We start from the raw sequence: 18,900 nt of genomic DNA, 5'->3' as shown, positions 1-18,900 counted from the left end.
GTTTTAAGCCAGCTTTTTCACTCTCCTCGTTCACGGTCATCCAGAGGCTCCTCAGTTCCTCTTCACTTTCTGCCATTAGAGTCGTATCACCTGCATATCTGAGGTTGTTGATATTTCTCCTGGCAATCTTGATTCCAGCTTGCGATTTATGTAGTCCGGCATTTTGCATGATGTACTCTGGATATGAGTTAAATAAGCAGGGTGACAATACGCAGCCTTGTTGTACTCCTTTCCCAATTTTGAACCAGTCGGTTGCTTCGTGTCCAGAGCTAACTGTTGGTCCCATTTGTTTGTTGGTTTTTGCTTTTATTTCCTTTACTCTAGGAGGTGGCTCAAGGAAAATCTCGCTGCACTTTATATCAGGGTGTTCTGTCTATGTTTTCCTCTAAGAGTTTTTATAGTTTCTGGCCTTACATTTAGGTCTTCAATCCATTTTGAGATTGTTTTTGTGTATGGTGTTAGGAAGTGCTTTTTCCCGCCATTCAGTTTATTCAAATTATAGAAATATTTCCTCTGTGAAGCTGAGTAGAACCAAAGAGAAAAGGAGAATCAAAGGAGACCTCATATACTAAACTCTCGCACAGATTCTTTGAATTCGAAAGTAAGAGTCCACAGGAGAGGCCCGGGCGGTGGCTTTGTCCCTGAAGACCCTGCAGATCCATTTCTTAGAAAAAGTTTTCAGGGAAAAAATGCCGACGTTTCGAAACCAGCCTGCTTCCACCCTCTTGGTCCTCTGCCCCAGACTGTCCTAAGATAGAGTGTGAAGAGGTAAGTTTTCAATAATTCGGCTTTTGCAAACATATGCATATACCTTCCCCCTGTTTTGGCGATTAATATAACAGCGAACAATATGCTTGGATTAAAGGTCCAGTTTCCACTCTAATGCAGTTTCTCCTGGCAACAAAGCCATTTGCGGAGATCTGGGAATCACGAGCTTCTCAGGTGGGAAGAGGTGCTGTTCTTGTCTACCTGAAAGCAGCCTTTCAGACTGACCTGTGTTTTGTAGTCCCTGTTTCAAGACCTGGTGTGTGTGGTTGATGACCATGGGGTGGGGCTGGGGTTGTAGCAATTGGGTGGGTTTGCACAGGGGTCATAGCTGAGCTGGGCCAGCATGGGGGCCATCTGGCCCATGTCCCTCAGCACATCCCCAGGAATGTGGCCAGTCCACTTGGAGAGAGCGTCCAGGTTCACAGGCTCGAGGGCCTGGCCTGTGGAGCCCGATCCTGGACTTGGGCTGCAGCGCTTGCAGATGAGGTCGTCCTGATGCAGGGTGCTGTCACAGCAGAGGATGAGCTTGAGGGAGCGCCAGGGGCACAGCACCTGTTGCTCGTAGGGTGTGCCGGGCACTTGCGCTTCGCCTCCTCCATGCTCGGGGCATACATCACCGCGACGGCCTGCTCCCCTTGGTGAGGCAGTCGCCGTAGCTACTAGGGTTGAAGCCAGCGATGGTGCCCTTGCGAGTGCCCAGGGAGGGTGCAGAGGCTGTCCTGCACCACCAGCAGGAGCCTGGAGTTGGGGAGAGGCCAACAGGTCGATGTAGCACTTGAGGGTAAAGGAGTCTTTGCTGCGGAGGACTCAGGCTGGCTCGCGGTGCTCGGCGATCACCTCTAGGCTGAAGGCCTCGTCCGGCTGCAGCTTCTCTCAGCCTCACTTGGACCAGGCCTGGCGCACAGCCAGTATGTGGGGGAGGATGTGGTCTCCTTTCCCAGCGCATTGGCAGGGGGTCCAGCATGGTGCTGCCCTGGGGCACGCTGCCCACAAAGATGAGGGTCATGGCCTTGCCCTAGCGGAATGCCATGCGGTTCATGCCCACCATCCCCAAGTCCTCCTGCTCGAACTGCACGGCCCGCCAGCAGCCCCATGGGCCCCAGCACCACTGGCACTCCAGCGCCTGCTGCCCCAGCTGGACTGCCACCACCGGGACCACCCCAAGCCAGCTGCCGGCAGTGCCCTCTGCCACGACAGGCACATGCTGGGCCTGGGCAGGGGCCACCGACCAGCGGCAGCATGCAGAGACTTCCCTCTGGAGCCAGTAGGGAGGACAGGAGGCGTTCTCATTTCATCTCACATGTGCTTGTCCAGGTTTCTCAGCACCATTTATTGAAGAGCCTGTCTTTTCTCCATTGTATATGTTTGCTCCTTCGTCAAAGATAAGGTGCCCTTTGGTGTGTGGGTTTATCTCTGAGCTTTCTACCTTGCTTCATTGATCTATGTTTCTGCTTTTGTGCCAGTACCATGCTGTCTTGATTACAGTAACTTTGTAGTATAGTCTGAAGTCAGATTCCTCCAGGAAGGAATCCCATAGGAAGGGATCAACTGGAGGAAGCCTGATCCCTCTAGCTCTGTTGTTTCCCAAGATTGCTTTGATGCTTGGGGTCTTTTGTGTTACTAAACAAATTGTAAAATTTTTGTTCTAGTTCTGTGAGAAATGCCATTGGCAATTTGATAAGGATATATTGTTATATACTATACACAACAAAAAATCAGAAAGAGAAATTAGGGGAGCAATCCCATTCACCACAGCAACAACAGCAAAGTACCTAGGGATAAACCTACCTAAGGAGACCAAAGGCCTGTGCACAGAAAACTACACGACAGTGATGAAAGAAATAAAAAACGATGTAAACAGGTGGAGAGATACATCACGTTCCCGGACCGGAAGAACCAATGTTGTGAAACCGGAAATGATGTAAACAGGCGGAGCGCTACATCACGTTCTCGGACCGGAAGGACCAATGTTGTGAAAATGACCGTGTGCTTCCCAAAGTGGTCTACAGTTTCGAGAAGCTTTCAGCCGTTCACCTTTACGTGTGCTCTGAGCTGTACCTTTCCTGTAGATGTCCTTTATCAAGTGGGAGAAGTGCTTTTTTCTTTGAAATGCTTCCAAAAGGAGACGCTGTTGGATTTTTGTCAGGTGCTTTGTCTGCAGTAACTGTGATAATCACAGAGTGTTTTTCTTCATTTATTAATACCATGTATTAATTACTCTGATGTTATTAATTGACTTATATTCTTAAACCATGGTTGCATTTCTGGAATAAATGCCTCTTGGTCATGAAACCCAGCAGGAACCTGCAGGGGCTTTCCCAGGTACAAAGGCCCCTCCACGGGACCTGATTCTTATTTGTAGAAAAAGGCTTTAGTCTCCTAGGGGCCTAACCCTGAGTCACAAAAGCCTGGTTCAAGAATTAATCTAAAAGATGAGACTATGTAGTGATAAAAATGATAGCAGTTGGGCCATAAAAGCAGGCAACAATTTAAACGGCGAATCAGCCATTATTTATCTGTCACAGAATCTTTAGTTCCTCCCCGAAGGACATGGGTAACAGTGTCTGTTCCACATTCTTAGTTGTTTCACAGATACTAATACTAAACTGGAGAAGGGAATGGCAAACCACATCAGTATTCTTGCCTTGAGAACCCTACGAACAGTACAAAAAGGCAAAAAGATAGGACACTGAAAGATGAACTCCCCAGGTCAGTAGGTGCCCAGCATACTTCTGGAGATCAGTGGAGAAATAACTCCAGAAAAAATGAAGAGATGGAGCCAAAGCAACACCACCACCCAGCTGTGGATGTGACTGGTGATGGAAGTAAAGTCCGACGCTGTAAAGAGCAATATTGCATAGGAATCTGGAATGTTAGGTCCGGGAATCAAGGCAAATTGGACATGGTCAAACAGGAGATGGCAAGAGTGAACATCAATATTTTAGGAATCAGCGAACTTAAATGGACTGGATAGGGTGAATCCATTTAACTCAGATGACCATTGTATCTACTACTGTGGGCAAGAGTCCCTTAGAAGAAAAGGAGTAGCCCTCATAGTCAACAAAAGCATCTGAAATGCAGTACTTGGGTGCAATCTCAAAAACAGAGATCTCAAAGACAGAATGATCTCTGTTCTTTTCCAAGGCAAACCATTCAATACACAGTAATCCAAGTCTATGCCCCCACCAGTAATGCTGAAGAAGCTGAAGTTGAACGGTTCTATGAAGACCTATAAGACATTCTAGAACTAACACCCCAAAAGATGTCCATTTCATTATAGGGGACTGGAATGCAAATGTAGGAAGTTAAGAGATACCTGGAGTAACAGGCAAACTTGGCCTTGGAGTACAAAATGAAGCAGGGCAAAGGATAACAGTTTGTAAGGGAACACACTGGTAATAGCAAACACCCTCTTCCAACAACACAAGAGAAGACTCTACACATGGACATCACTAGATGGTCAATACTGAAATCAGATTGATTATATTCTTTGTAGCCAAAGATGGAGAAGTTCTATACAGTAGGCAAAAACAAGACCAGGAGCTGACTGTGGCTCAGATCATGGACTCCTTATTGCAAAATTCAGACTTAATTGAAGAAAGTAGGGAAAACCACCAGACCATTCAAATATGACCTAAATCAAATCCCTTACAATACAGCAGAAGTGACAAATAGATTCAAGGGATCAGATCTGATAGACAGATCTATGAACTATGGCTGAAGAACTACGGAAGGAGGTTCATGACATTGTGCAGGAGGCGGTGATCAAGACCACCCCCAAGAGAAAGAAATGCAAAAGACAAAATGGTTGTTTGAGGAGACCTTACAAATAGCTGAGAAAAGAAGAGAAGTGAAAGGCAAAGGAGAAAAGGAAAGATATGCCCATTTGAATTCAGAGTTCTAAAGAATAGCAAGAAGATAAGAAAGCCTTCCCCAGTGATCATTGCAAAGAAATAGAGGAAAACAATAGAATGGGAAAGACTAGAGATCTCCTCAAGAAATTAGAGATACCAAGGGAACATTGAAATGCTATGGGCCTAACAGAAGCAGAAGATATAAAGAAGAGGTGGCAAGAACACACAGAACTGTACAGAAAAGATCTTCATGACCCATATAACTGTGATGGTGTGATCACTCACCCAGAGCCAGACATCCTGGAGTTCAAAGTCAAGTGGACCTTAGGAAGCATCACTACAAACAAAGCTAGTGGAGGTGATGGAACTCCAGTTGAGCTGTTTCAAATCCTAAAAGACGATGCTATGAAAGTGCTGCACTCAATATGCCAGCAAATTTGGAAAACTCAGCAGTGCCCACAGGACTGGAAAAGGTCAGTTTTCATTCCAATCCCAAAGAAAGGCAACGCTAAAGAATGTTCAAACTACTGCACAATTGCACTCGTCTCACACGCCAGCAAAGTAATGCTCTAAACTCTCCAAACCAGGCTTCAACAGTATGTGAAACGTAAACTTTCAGATGTTCAAGCTGGTTTTAGAAAAGGCAGAGGAACCAGAGATCAAATTGCCAACATCCATTGGATCATCACAAAAGCAGGAGAATTCCAGAAAAACATCTACTGTTTATTGACTATGCCAAAGCCTTTGACTTTGTGGATCACAATAAACTGTGGAAAATTCTTCAAGAGATGGGAATACCAGACCACCTGACCTGCCTTCTGAGAAACCTGTATGCAGGTCAGGAAGCAACAGTTAGAACTGGACATGGAACAGTGGACTGGTTCCAAATTGGGAAAAGAGTATGTCAAGGCTGCATATTGTCACCCTGTTTATTTAACTTATATGCAGAGTACATCATGAGAAATGCCAGGCTGGCTGAAGGACAAGCTGGAATCAAGATTGCTGGGAGAAATATCAATAACCTCAGATATGCAGATAACACCACCCTTATGACAGAAAGCAAAGAACTAAAGAGCCTCTTGAATAAAGTGAAAGAGGAGAGTGAAAAAGTTGGTTTAAAGCTCAACATTCAGAAAACTAAGATCATGGCATCTGGGCCCATCACTCCATGGGAAATAGATGGGGAAACAATGAAAACAGTGAGAGACTTTATTTTGAGGGGCTCCAAAATCACTGCAGATGGGGACTGCAGTCATGAAGTTAAAAGACGCTTGCTCCTTGGAAGAAAAGCTATGTTCAACCAGGACAGCATATTAAAAAGCAGAGACCTTACTTGGCCAACAAAGGTCCATCTAGTCAAAACTATTGTTTTTCCAGTAGTCACGTATGGATGTGATAGTTGGACTATATAAAAAGCTGAGTGCTGAAGAACTGATGCTGTTGAACTGTGTGTTGGAGAAGACTCTTGAGAGACCCTTGGACTGCAAGGAGATCCAACAAGTCCATCCTAAAGGAAATCAGTGCTGAATATTCACTGGAAGGACTGATCCTGAAGCTGAAACTCCAATACTTTGTCCACCTGGTGGAAAGAACTGACTCACTAGAAAAGACCCTGATGCTGGGAAAGATTGAAGCGGAAGGAGAAGGGGAAAACAGAGGATGAGATGGTTGGATGACATTCCTGACTCGATGGACATGAGTTTGAGTAACCTCCGGGAGTTGACTATGGACAGGGAGGCCTGGCGTGCTGCAGTCCATGGGGTCGCAAAGGCTTGGACACGACTGAGCGACTGAATTGAAGCTGAAGCTGGCGCCAGAGGGAAGAAGCTGGACAGCACGGTGGCCAGGCTGTAGCAGCGGCTTAAGCTGCCCCATGCGGCACGCCGCCAGAAACTGCCCTCAAGGGGGCGAGAGCAGCCCGACCCTGGCGCTGGAGATTCACTTCACTCCAGATGAGATGCCGCTCACCAGGCCCTGCACCACCAGTTTCAGGGTGCTGGTCAGCGCTGACTGTGCTGCTCTGCACGTGGCCGTCACCTGCAAACCCTGGACGCTTTCCTTTAAAAGCGCTTGCCCTGATCGGCAACTCAGAAGTGGTTTGGGGGACACCAGTCTGTCATCTCCCCAGGTTGCCAGCTTCCTGAGTAAAGCATCTTTCTTCTCCCACCAACAAAACTTGTCTGTCTGTCAAACATGGAGTAATGAGCAGCTTGAGTTTGGCTCCAGCCCCTGCTGGTAACAGTCGTGGTGTGTACGTAACATGTTGGGTTCAGTTTGCTAGAGCTTGCGGAGGGTTTCGCACCTATGCTCATAAGGGATATTGGTCTTTGTTTTCTTTGCAGTCTCTCTCTCTGACTTTGGTGTCTGGGTGATTCTGGCCTCAGAGAATGAGTTAGGAAGTGCTCCTGCCTCTTCAGACTTCGGCAAGAGTCTGGAACAGACTACAGGCTGCTGTCTGCGAGGCTGCCGCGGAGCTTAGACACGAGGGATGGAACCAGGATTAGATAGAATGCCGCACAGCTCTGTGCTGAAATCACACCATTTTTTCTTGATTAAGCACTCCTCTGATTTCTGCAAGACTTTCTCTACTTTCAGAGGCTGAAAATGTTGATTCTGATGTTTTTTGCAAATTTTTTCCTGCTTTTGTGGAGAGATGGGCTTTGAGAATTCTCCACCCCACTATTTTTTTGTGTAGTTTCCACAACTGGCACATGTTCCCGGCGATTGAGAGGCCAGCCCCAGATGTGGGTAGGAGCTGGCTGCAGCTCTGGGACATGTTGCCTCGTAAGCGTGTGAGCTTCACGGTGCCTCTGGGGGTAAGATTTGAGCAGGTAAGTTTGCATGTTTCAGTGAAGACAGACGCCAGCTAAAAAGCACAGAAACAACCCCTGGTGGCTCAGAGGGCGAAGAATGTGCCTGCAGGGCAGGAGACCTGGGTTCGATCTCTGGGTCAGGAAAATCCCCTGGAGAAGGGAGTGGCTACCTACTCCAGTTCTTGCCTGGGAAATTCCATGGGCAGCGGAGCCTGGAGGGCTACAGTCCCTGGGGTCGCAAAGAGCTGGACGCGACTGAGTCACTTAGCACACAAAGTGAAGGTAAAGAGCAGCACGATGCCAGAAGTAATGCCAGATGGCAGAATGGCAGGGTGCTGTCAGCTGTGGATTCACGCGGGGCCCTGACCCAAGGCTGGTTCTCCCTGTGGCCATGGGGCAGTGGGTGGCCCCCACCCCAGCAGTCACCCCCCACCTCGAGGTGCGATAGACACGGAAGCAGGCGGTGCTGGACTGTCCTTACGGGGTCAGCGGCTTCTGGATGAGAGCCACAGGGCTGGCTGGGGGGCTCTGGAATTGGCCCAGCAGGGAGGAAAACCTAAACTAGCCGCCCACCCTGGGAGAGGGCCGGACACTGACCACCTCAGGGCCCAGGGTGTGCAGGGCGGCCACCCCCCACACTTCCATTCTGCTCTCCAGTCTGCCCAAGACCCAGATGGGTCAAACAGGCAGGTGTCCGTTAGGCAGGTAACAAGGTTTATAGTTTCTAGGATACTTTTATTGCCCAAGAAAAACTTACAAAACCAATGAATATTGGAATTCAATAAATATGAGCTACACAGCGTACTCTGTAGGTCAAGAATTGAAAGTGCAGGAAAAGCTTGCAGGCACAGCACGTCGCCTACCACATCAGTAAACAAGGATTTGTGGACACTATGGCCACCCCTCTGGGGGGATGCTGGACAGGGAAGTGCAGGGCCCTGGCCCCAGAGAGCGGAGGTGCAGCCCGAGGAATGATTCCAGTGAGCCCAGACGCTCGCACCTCCCCATTCGTAGAACAGTACTAGACGGCCGCATAGGGTGTCTGGTTTTCCTCTAAGTGCCAGTAATCTTCATGTTCTGACTACTTGGCTTTTGTTGCAAAACTCCTGTATGTCCTGGCTCCTCCCTTATCCTCAGAGAGGCTTTCTCTCAGGCTTAAGGCCTCAGTTTCGTCTGCAAAATAAAACATAATTTTCGACATTTAGTTTGTGCATTTTTTCCAGTCAGCACCAGCAGAGACAGGTTTATTCAGGAACAGCAGAGGAAATGCAACTCAGGATATGCGCACCATGGTGGACAGACGGAACCCCAGAGAGCCTGGACAGACGGCTTGCTACTCTAGGGAGAGGGGGAGCTGGCAGGGGCGGTGATGACCGGAGTCCACTGGAGGAGCGGGGGTGCAAAGTAACGAGGTTCCGGGGCTGGGCCTGAGGTCTCCGGCTGGGCTGTTGCCGGGGTTGGGGCGGCAGAGAGAAACCTGCTCCCTCCTGCTGTGTGGGAAGGGCAGAGGCCTTCCTGTTGGAGGTGTAGAGGGACATGTCTTCCTGTTTGGGGTGACCACTGACGCACTGAGGGCAAGAGAGCTTAGCCTGCAGGCCTGTCCCAACTCCACCGTGGGCTCAGATTCCTTAATTAATTCCATGCCCCATTCCTTGCTTCAAAGCAATCCAACCCTGGATGGAAAAACAAGATCTGTAAGATAACTGAAAGGCCATCCATGTAAATCGGGCTATTTGTCAGCTTTGGGACACCCATAATTTGAGGTAGCCTTGGTTGATTGATGCTGACACCTCTGCTCTGACCCGAGGGTCTGCAGAAGCTACAGCTCATGAGCGCCCCTCAGTGCCCCTCACAAGGGGATGATTGGCAGCGGTGTCTGTGCTTGGGCAAGTCTTTGCTGGCAGCTGGAGGGTAAAGGGCAGTGTGCTCTCTCTGTATTTACATTCTGTTTTCTCTTCATGAGGGATCAGAGGCCTCTTGCTGGTCATTGAGGCTCCATAACACCTTAACCAGAAACTTCCAGGAGGCACACATGGCTCCAGGTTTGCCTGGAGAGCTTTTCCCCTGGCTCAAGGAAAACATGATGAGAAGCCTGTGCACAACCCGAGGAGGGCTGGGGCTTTCACAAGGACATACTGGGTTGGCCGAAAGGTCGGTTCTGGTTTTCTTGTAACGTTCTGTAACGATAGTACCCACTGAAGAGGAGCAAACTTTGCTGTCCCAAAGTGTTTCTCTTTGGCATAAGGATTAATTTAGGCTGATTATTTATTTTTAAAAAGGAAAATGAAACAGAGGATTTGGGAAGCTTTTATTGTTGCCTCCCCATAACAGCCTAAAATAATTTGGAAAAAGGGCTTGTTGGAGACCAGAGTCCAGTCTGTGTCCCCGTGTCCCTGCCTGGCCAAGCAAACATTTGTTTCCCAAACATTTGCTTTCTATTTCCAGTTCAGCTGCCCCTTCAAGTCACGAAACCCTGGCCCCAGCACCTTCCTTGTCGTTAGCTGAAGATGGTATTTGAGCTGAGGGTCTTGGCTGTTTCGGTGGTGCTCCCGTTCCCCTGGGTCTCTCCCATGTGTACATGTTGCTAAACTTTTGCTTGGTTTTGTCCTAATTGTCTATGACAACTTAATTCCTAGACCAGCCAAGAGAACCTAGAGGAGAAGGGGGTGCTTCTGCATGCCAACAGCAACTCCAGCTGACGAGAGTCCTTGCAGCTCAGCCGCAGAAGCCGCAACCACCCTGCTCGCCGCGTTTCTCTGATGGACTTTGCTCATTGCCGCCCCTCAACTGCCTCCTTTTTCTCTACAGAGAGTAACGCCTTCCCCTTTGTTCCCCAAATGTGGTTACAGTTTTTGCTATGACTTTCTTGTCCTGAATTGCCGTTATCTGTTATTCCTGTGTGTGAATCTATTTGCTGGTAAAATGACTGGCTCTTTTCAAGAAGTCTGAAGAGAGCGGAGATCTGGCCACAGAGCCAACCCACCCTGTCCCTAAGGAGGGGGCACAGCCCCAAGCCCAGGAACTGTCATGCCAGCAGGCCCGCTCCCTCTGGAGCCACCCCAGGTCCCATGAGAAATGAGGGGGGAACGCGGGAGACTCCTCGGGACAGGCCACATGGGCTGCTGGGTGCTGACCTGCAACTGGGAAGGACCCAAACCCCGCCTGGAGCGGGGACTCAGGACTGGGGGGCCAGTGCCCCTCAGAGGGGAGGCCTGTGCAGCTGGGGGGCTGGCGGTGGGGGCGGGGCTCCTCTGGGCCCGGGGGTGAGGCTGAGTGGGGCCTGGCAGGGGCCGCGAATGGGGACAGTGGGCGCTGCAGCAGGCTTGGGCCTGAGACCCCCAGGCTGGGGAAGGGTCCCCAGACCACATCCCTAAATAGGCAAGGGGGTGTGGCTAACACAGGGCCTGACTTGGGTGTTAAGGGAAGTAGAATTCATAGCCCCAAATAAGCCTCTTGGTACACTGATTATTTTAACGGGTTATTTTCAATTCTGACTGAGTGGAAGTCAGCCTATGAGAGACATTTAATGAACTAGGCAAGCCTCCCTGTAAGGGTGCCCCTATTGCACCAGGGGGCTTCCTGTGTAGCTCAGTCGGTGGAGAATCTGCCTGCGGTGTCGGGGGCCCGGGTTCAATCCCTGGGTCGGCAAGATCCCCTGGAGAAGGAAATGGCAACCTACTCCAGTATCTCTGCCTGGAAAATCTCATGGGCAGAGGAGCCTGGTGGGCTGCAGTCCATGGGGTCGCAAAGAGTCGGGCACGACTGAGCGACTAACACTATTGTACCAGGACCAGGGGCCGACCGCATTTCCTGGAAACTTTCATGGATGGAGGCGGCAAGGACTGACCTCTGCAGGAAGCCACCCTATTTCTGGGCTTTTCGGGGTAACCTCCCCAGGGAGGCCTCTCCTGCCCACCACAGCCTCTCATCGTGAGCTCAGATGGCATTTGGGTGCTCAAACGGCATTCAGCATTTGGGGAGGTTGCTCAGCTTTTCTGGGTCCCTCCCACAGATAAGAGGTATACGGGTTGGTAAACTGTTATTTTTCTCCTGTTAAACTGTCTTTTTATTATGACAGAGGGGAGTCCCAGCCGAGAACCTGGGAGGGTGGAAGGAAACCTCCAGCCCCTTCCAGCCTCTGGGAAAGGAGCCTCCCTCCCACTGACCCCGGTGTAACCTGACACTCAGCGGTTCATCCCTCCTCCTAAGACCAGCCCATTTCCACTTAGGAAACGGAACGGCCCAGGAAAAGGGAACTTAGGAGAAATCGAAACTCCTGGGTAAAGGAGGGTCCCCCGAGTGTGTGCTGGAATCTGGACCACAGATACTCCAACCCCACCATGAACTGCACTTCCCAGCTCTTATTCACTGGGGCCCACGGTGTGGTGCCCCCAGCCTATGAGTTGCTCAAGGAGGAGCACGAGGTGGCCGTGCTGGGGGCGCCCCAGAGCCAGGCGCCCGTGACGACCACGGTGATCAACATCCGCAGCGACACCGCCGTGCCCGACCACATCGTGTGGTCCCTGTTCAACACCATCTTCATGAACTGCTGCTGCCTGGGCTTCGTGGCGTTCGCCTACTCTGTGAAGGTGGGTGGGCACCTGGGGCGTCTCCAGAAAGTGCTGGGAGCCTGGAGAGGCCCAGCCCGGTGACACGGGGGGTTGGGGAGCCGCTGTGTGTTCTGTTGTGTGCATGGTGTGTGTGTGTGTGTGTGTGTGTACATGCAGGTCATGATGAGGCTGCAGGGGGTGTGTGGGGATGACCAGGGTCAGCCTTTTGTCTCCTGGCGGGTGAGTGGCCAGTGAGGGGGCTGAGAGGAAGGATGGGAGAGCCCTGGGCCTTCTGGAGAGGCTGACTGTCTGTGGGAAAGGTCATGGAGACCCCAGGAGGGGAGGAGCGCTCACTGGCCACTGTCCTGCTCAACTCCAGGGGGCGGGCGGGCGTGGGTCCTCGCTGGGAGGAACGGGCAGTGGGGGGCCAGCAGGGGGGCCTGAGGCACAGGCCCCTCACCACCTCTCCTCCCCCAGTCTAGGGACCGGAAGATGGTCGGCGACATCACTGGGGCCCAGAGCTACGCCTCCACCGCCAAGTGCCTGAACATCTGCGCCCTGGTCCTGGGCATCCTTCTGAGTATCGTCCTCATCATCCTTGTGTCCACCGGCTCCCTGATGATCGTCCAAGCAATCTTGGAGCTCATACAGAACTACGGAGGCCACTAGTCCCTGCCCACAGCCCGAGGCAGTCACCCCTTTTTCCTACAGCCTATACAGGCATCTGTCCACCAAGAAATAAAAGGAGGCATTTGTATGTGAGGGCGCTGTGTTTTGACCTGGGGAGGGGGCCCTTGAGAGTCCCAGCCTGGCCGTGAGCCCGAGCCCACCTCCTCCCGCCCCGCACTGTCCCACATGCTCTGAGGCTCTAGGCGGGGCCCGGCCAGTCCTCTGGCCCGGCGTGCCTGGGGCCTTGGGCTGGGGCTGCAGTTACTGGTCAGGGGGTTGGGGTGTGGGTTCCTCAAGGGTTGGGCGCAGAACACCCTCGGCTCTGTTGACAAAACAGAAGAAACCGCTCAGAAGCCTGCAAATAAGAAGATAGTCTGGCGCCTTAGGATTTGCAGTTGGAGAAATGCAGATTCGGGTGGCAAGTCTACTGTGCTCCAGGCACGTCCAGAGGGCGGGGGTCACAACACAGCGAGGACGGTCCAGAGCACGGAGGTTCCAGAAAGGGGGCGGCGCCAGCAGGCCAGGGCCGCGGCCTGCAGCTGACTGGTGGCTAGCAGCTTCCCAGGGAGCGAAGAGCAGCAGTTCCGGGGGTCCGAGGGCGGCCCGGCCAGGACGCCGGCCAGTTCCGGCTCTGCTGGCGCCCAGCTCCCTCTCGCACGCTGCGGCACGTCCCTCTCGTCACTGTCCTTCGCACGGCCCCGCAGGCCCCCGCTGCAGAGAGAGCCCCGTGCTGCTCAGCTAGAGGAGAGGCCCCTGCCCTGCCCTGCCCTCGACACCAGCCCCATCCTTCTTCTGCCATGGCTTCCAGACACGGGGGCACTAGAGGGGCAGGGCAGACGCCCACCCCCATCTGGGCCGGGGCGTGTAGAGGGGCAGCGGAGCCACCCCCTTGTCCCCTGACTCCTCATGTGGGTCCCCTCCCCAGTCTGTGCCTACCCCAGCCCCCTGACTGGGGGAGGCTGCGATCCCAGGGTGGGCCAGGAGGGAGCCCCTCACCCTGTGGGTCTGACACCCATGAGCACGAGGGGCAGCACCAAGGAAGTCCTGGCGGAGGCTGGCAGGCACGCCCCTCAGGGTCGGGAAGGACTTCCTCCAAGGCGGGGGAGAGCCAGCAGCCGGTAAAGCCCTGGAGCTGGCAGGGGCGCTGCCCAGCGGCGCAGACCCCGCTGGGTGGGCTGGGGAGGCAGAATCTTCCCGTGCCAGCAGCAACAGGAAGGGGCCAGGGGCACGCCTGCCCACCCCCAGCCTGGGACTCATCTGCCCTGCTCTGCCCTCCCCAGGCTGGGACCAAACCTGGCATCTTAAGGAGCCCTGTCTTCTCAGTTCCTCCGAGGCCCAGTCCAGGCAAAGCAGGGCAGGGCCTTCTCCCCACGGGCTCCTTGGAAAAGGGACCCCCTGTCACCCTGGCCCAGGGCTCCAACCTCCCCGCTCTGTCCTCCTGCTCCCCCAACTCTTTCAGCCCCGCCCAGGTCACCCGCAGCTGACAGAGGAACACGGGACTGTCCCCTGGAACCAGGCCAGGATGTGGCTCCGAGGACCACAGCTGCTCACAGCCCGGCCGTCAGCTCCCAGAGCCGTCGAGGGAAGGTCCCTCAGTTTCCCCTGCTTGATGCCTCGGGCCTCCCGTGAACTTTCAGAAGGTCCGGAACACGGGCCTTTGCGGCTTGCACCAGGGGGCTTCCCACCTAGCAGGACCCTCACCGCAAATCGGTGAAGCTCAGGCGGGCTACACTCAGTGCCACCAGCCCTCAGGACTGCTGCCCACCTGAGAGGATGTGGGGACCCCCTAGGGCCTGCCAGGGTTGTGGGTTCACAGGTCAGGGGTCAGGGTCACACAGCTGTCCCCCTCCTCCCTGCCTGGGAGACCGTCCTTCCTGGACTCAAAGAGGCAGTCTGCCAGCCTCTCCTGCAGGACTCAGCGTCCCTGAGGCTGAGCCCCTGTGCTCGCCTGTGGGACCCAAGAGAGAGTGGGCGACCTCATCCGAGTCACCGTCCTCCAGGGAGGATCCAGACCAGCCTGGCTCCCAGGGAGGGCCCAGTGGGGACTGGGCGTCCATCCCCTCTGAGTGCCAGGAGGAGGGGAACCCACTATGAAGAGCTGCTGGCTTCCGTGAGAGCCGGGCAGGACTAGCCCTGGGACCCGAGTGAGCCCGGGAGAGCCTGGGTCCCCAAAGGGCGTGTGGACGGCTCCCTCCCCGGCAGCAGCCTGTGGCTGCTGGACTCCTCCAGCCTCTCTGGGTGACACCCAGGACGCCCTGTGCAGGGCACAGCGGCTCCGCAGCCGGGGTGTGGCCCCCCACCCGCTCCCCCTGGGGCGTCAGAGACAGAGACACCTGTCCGGGTGTCTCTCCCCACACTGGGCTAGGGCGGCCCCCGTCTCCCCGTCTGCATCCCAGGCTCACAACAATGCCCCAGGGTCCCCAGTGTCTGCGAGACCCTTCCACCCAGCAGGGCCTGCTGGTTTTGAGGGGAGGAAGGGGTCTTTCCTCTGGGGGTTCCTGTTGACCAGGGTGGGGTCACCAGCTCTGCTCTGGCCTTCTCAGTCAGCCCGCAGCTGACCGCTCTGGGCTCTCCAGAGGCCGCCAGGGTCACAGCAGTGTCCCCTCCGCAGGAGACATCACAGCAGCTTCACAGACAAGGGCACTTTATTGATTCAGCGGTTGACAATCTGTGTCTATAAACTGCTGCCTACGGGTTGGGAGCGGGGCGGGCCCATGCCTCGGGTGCAAAGCCACCAAGGACGGTGGAGGCCCTGGGCCGCCTCCATGGACAGCGGCTAGTAGCCTCTATTTCTCATTGTCTCCAAAGCCATACTGTAGACTGCCACGAAGACGAACACAAGAGCAACGATCGATCCAATGGTCAGAAAGACGCCCAGGACCAGGGCCCAGATGTTCAGGCACTTGGCGGTGGAGGCGTAGCTCTGGGCCCCAGTGATGTCGCCGACCATCTTCCGGTCCCTAGACTGGAGGAGGAGAGGTGGTGAGGGTCCAGGGACCGCCAGGCCTGTGGCTCAGGTCCCCCCTGCTGGTCCCAGTCACCCGATGGGCCCTCACACTCCCGTTCCCTGGAGTCTGAACAGGACAGTGGCAGTGAGACCCTCTCCTCTTGGGGCCTCTGTCTGTGTCCTCACAGAGAGTCAGCCTCTCCAGGAGCCCCAGGGCTCAGCCTCCCTTTCTCAGGCCCCTTCACCGGCCAGTCACCCACCAGGGGTCAGGGTCCTTGCAGCACCTTCCTTGTTTCCGGACCAGACTCGAGTTTCTGAAGCTGAGTGTGAAGGCTGCGCCTTCCCTGATGAGGCTGGGAACGAGGCTGTCTTGGCATGTGAGAGACACAGACCCCCAGCTCCACCGCATGTGAACCCAGGCAGCCTCACCATGAGTCTCACTGGGAACGATCCCCCAAGCCACACACACACACACACACACACACACACACACACCCAAAGAGCATGCACACAGACCCGCACACACGGGGGCTCCCCAGTGCACGCGCCATCCGGGCTGGGGTGTCTCCAGGGGCTCCCCAGTGCACGCGCCATCCGGGCTGGGGTGTCTCCAGGGGCTCCCCAGTGCACGTGCCATCTGGGCTGGGGCGTCTCCAGGGGCTCCCCAGTGCACGCGCCATCGGGCTGGGCCCTCTCCAGGCTCCCAGCACTTTCTGGAGACGCCCCAGGTGCCCACCCACCTTCACAGAGTAGGCGAACGCCACGAAGCCCAGGCAGCACCAGTTCATGAAGATGGTGTTGAACAGGGACCACACGATGTGGTCGGGCACGGTGGTGTCGCTGCGGATGTTGATCACCGTGGTCGTCACGGGCGCCGGGCTCTGGGGCGCCCCCAGCACGGCCACCTCGTTCTCCTCCTTGAGCATGTCTGTGTAGGGGATCTATGTGCTGAGTGTACAGGGAAAGGCTGAGAAATGAGTTTCCCGTTTTGTAGTCTGAGATGCCAGTGGATTTCAGTGGGCGGTCCCATTCTGGGTGAGTTTTTATTTCTTAGTACTTTCTGCCTCCTTTTGTTTCTGAATTGGTTGGATTATCTGGGACCTTGCTGGGTGGAACAGGTGCCTGAGGCCTCAATGTAATTTTATGGGCCCAATTCTCCCTGGGCGGCACTGCTAGTGCCAAGGTCCTGCCAGCAGCCCTTCCGGCTAAACAGAGGCCTGGTTTCCAACCCGGGGAGATCACTAGAGCTGATCATTAATCAGATTATCGACGCGAGACTTTGTCCTTTTCTTAACTGTGGTGAAACACACGGAAAGCTGACCGTCTCGGCCGCGCCCATTCACACTGCGGGGCAGCCGGCAGCACCGTCCACCTCCGGGACCTGCTCCCCCTCCCAGAGGGACACTCTGTCCCCGGAAACACTCACTCCCTTCCGCTGCCCTCCTGCAGCCCCTGGCCCACTGTCTGCTTCCTGTGTCAGTGAATCTGACCCCTCCAGGGTCCTTGTGTGAGTGGAGTCAGACAGGATGTGTTGTTTGGTGACTGGCTGATTCCTCTGAGCATGTTGTCCTCAAGGTCCATCCACACTGTAGCGTGGATTCCCTTCCTTCTGAAGGGTGAATAATACTCATTTGACTTGTTTTAAAGATCCCTCTAGGTAAGTTGGTAACAATTGATTTTTACACTGTTCCTTCTCATTCAGAATAAACAACAGTGTTTTAGGCAGCTTTTGGTGTTTAATATGTTTTATAGCTATTACTCCAATTTCATTTGATGTGAAGAATTCTTTAGTCTGAATGTCAGCCCAAGGGTGTGTGGCCAATGAGGGAAGCTGCTGCTGCTGCTAAGTCGCTTCAGTCGTGTCCGACTCTGTGTGACCCCATAGACGGCAGCCCACCAGGCTTCCCTGCCCCTGGGATTCTCTAGGCAAGAACACTGGAGTGGGTTGCCATTTCCTTCCCCAATGCTTGAAAGTGAAAAGTGAAAGTGAAGTTGCTCAGTCATGTCTGACTCTTAGCAACCCCATGGACTGCAGCCCACCAGGCTCCACCATCCACGGGATTTTCCAGGCAAGAGTACTGGAGTCGGGTGCCATTCCATGAGGGAAGCTACATTTTGCCATAATTAGAGACTCACTTTCATCTTTCTAGCAGGGATGAAGCAAGAAAAAACATACTGCACATCACAATTCCATGTTTGCAGAACTCTTTATAGGCAGCGTTTTCCAGTTTTGTGTTCAGTTCAATTCAGTCGCTCAGTCGTGTCCGACTCTTTGCGACCCCATGAACCGCAGCACGCCAGGCCTCCCTGTCCGTCACCATCTCCCGGAGTTCACTCAGACTCACGTCCATCGAGTCCATGATGCCATCCAGCCATCTCATCCTCGGTCGTCCCCTTCTCCTCCTGCCCCCAATCCTTCCCAGCATCAGGATTTTTTCCAATGAGTCAACTCTTTCCATGAGGTGGCCAAAGTATTGGAGTTTCAGCTTTAGCATCAGTCCTTCCAGTGAAAACCTGGGACTGATCTCCTTTAGGATGGACTGGTTGGATCTCCTTGCAGTCCAAGGGACTCTCAAGAGTCTTCCCCAACACCACAGTTCAAAAGCATTAATTCTTCGGTGCTCAGCTTTCTTCACAGTCCAACTCTCACATCCACACATGACCACTGGAAAAACCATAGCCTTGACTAGACGGACCTTTGTTGGCAAAGTAATGTCTCTGCTTTTCAGTATGCTATCTAGGTTGGTCATAACTTTTTTTCCAAGGAGTAAGTGTCTTTTAATTTCATGGCTGCAGTCACCATCTGCAGTGATTCTGGAGCCCATAAAAATAAAGCCTGACACTGTCTCCACTGTTTTCCCATCTATTTCCCATGAAGTGATGGGACCAGAAGCCATGATCTTCGTTTTCTGAATATTGAGCTTTAAGCCAACTTTTTCACTCTCCTCCTTCATTTTCATCAAGAGGTTTTTTAGTTCCTCTTCACTTTCTGCCATAAGGGTGGTGTCATCTGCATATCTGAGGTTATTGATATTTCTCCCTGCAATCTTGATTCCAGCTTGTGCTTCTTCCAGTCCAGTGTTTCTCATGATGTACTCTGCATATAAGTTAAATAAGCAGGGTGACAATATACAGCCTTGACCTACTCCTTTTCCTATTTGGAACCAGTCTGTTGTTCCATGTCCAGTTCTAACTGCTGCTTCCTGACCTGCATACAGATTTCTCAAGAGGCAGGTCAGGTGGTCTGGGATTCCCATCTCTTTCAGAATTTTCCACAGTTTATTGTGATCCACACAGTC

General features: G+C 53.4%; 2 protein-coding genes and 1 pseudogene across 2 annotated transcripts; 1 reads left to right on the top strand and 2 right to left on the bottom strand.

Moving 5' to 3' along the window:
- On the bottom strand, positions 1,015 to 1,774 carry LOC108634209 (annotated as a pseudogene).
- LOC108634238 (interferon-induced transmembrane protein 3-like) lies at positions 11,665 to 12,747 on the top strand. Its single transcript, XM_018043445.1, has 2 exons — positions 11,665 to 12,024; positions 12,463 to 12,747. Exons 1-2 carry the CDS (start codon positions 11,776 to 11,778, stop codon positions 12,652 to 12,654), a joined length of 441 nt encoding a protein of 146 aa, XP_017898934.1. The 5' UTR covers positions 11,665 to 11,775; the 3' UTR covers positions 12,655 to 12,747.
- Positions 15,282 to 16,614, bottom strand: LOC108634250 (interferon-induced transmembrane protein 1-like). Its single transcript, XM_018043602.1, has 2 exons — positions 16,342 to 16,614; positions 15,282 to 15,619 (listed from the first exon to the last, which is right to left on the bottom strand). Exons 1-2 carry the CDS (start codon positions 16,525 to 16,527, stop codon positions 15,431 to 15,433), a joined length of 375 nt encoding a protein of 124 aa, XP_017899091.1. The 5' UTR covers positions 16,528 to 16,614; the 3' UTR covers positions 15,282 to 15,430.

The sequence above is a fragment of the Capra hircus genome, chromosome 29, assembly GCF_001704415.2.
Source record: "Capra hircus breed San Clemente chromosome 29, ASM170441v1, whole genome shotgun sequence".
Lineage (NCBI taxonomy): Eukaryota > Metazoa > Chordata > Mammalia > Artiodactyla > Bovidae > Capra > Capra hircus.
The sequence above is the reverse complement of the archived record's forward strand: the minus strand, read 5'-3'. Positions and strand labels throughout refer to the sequence as shown.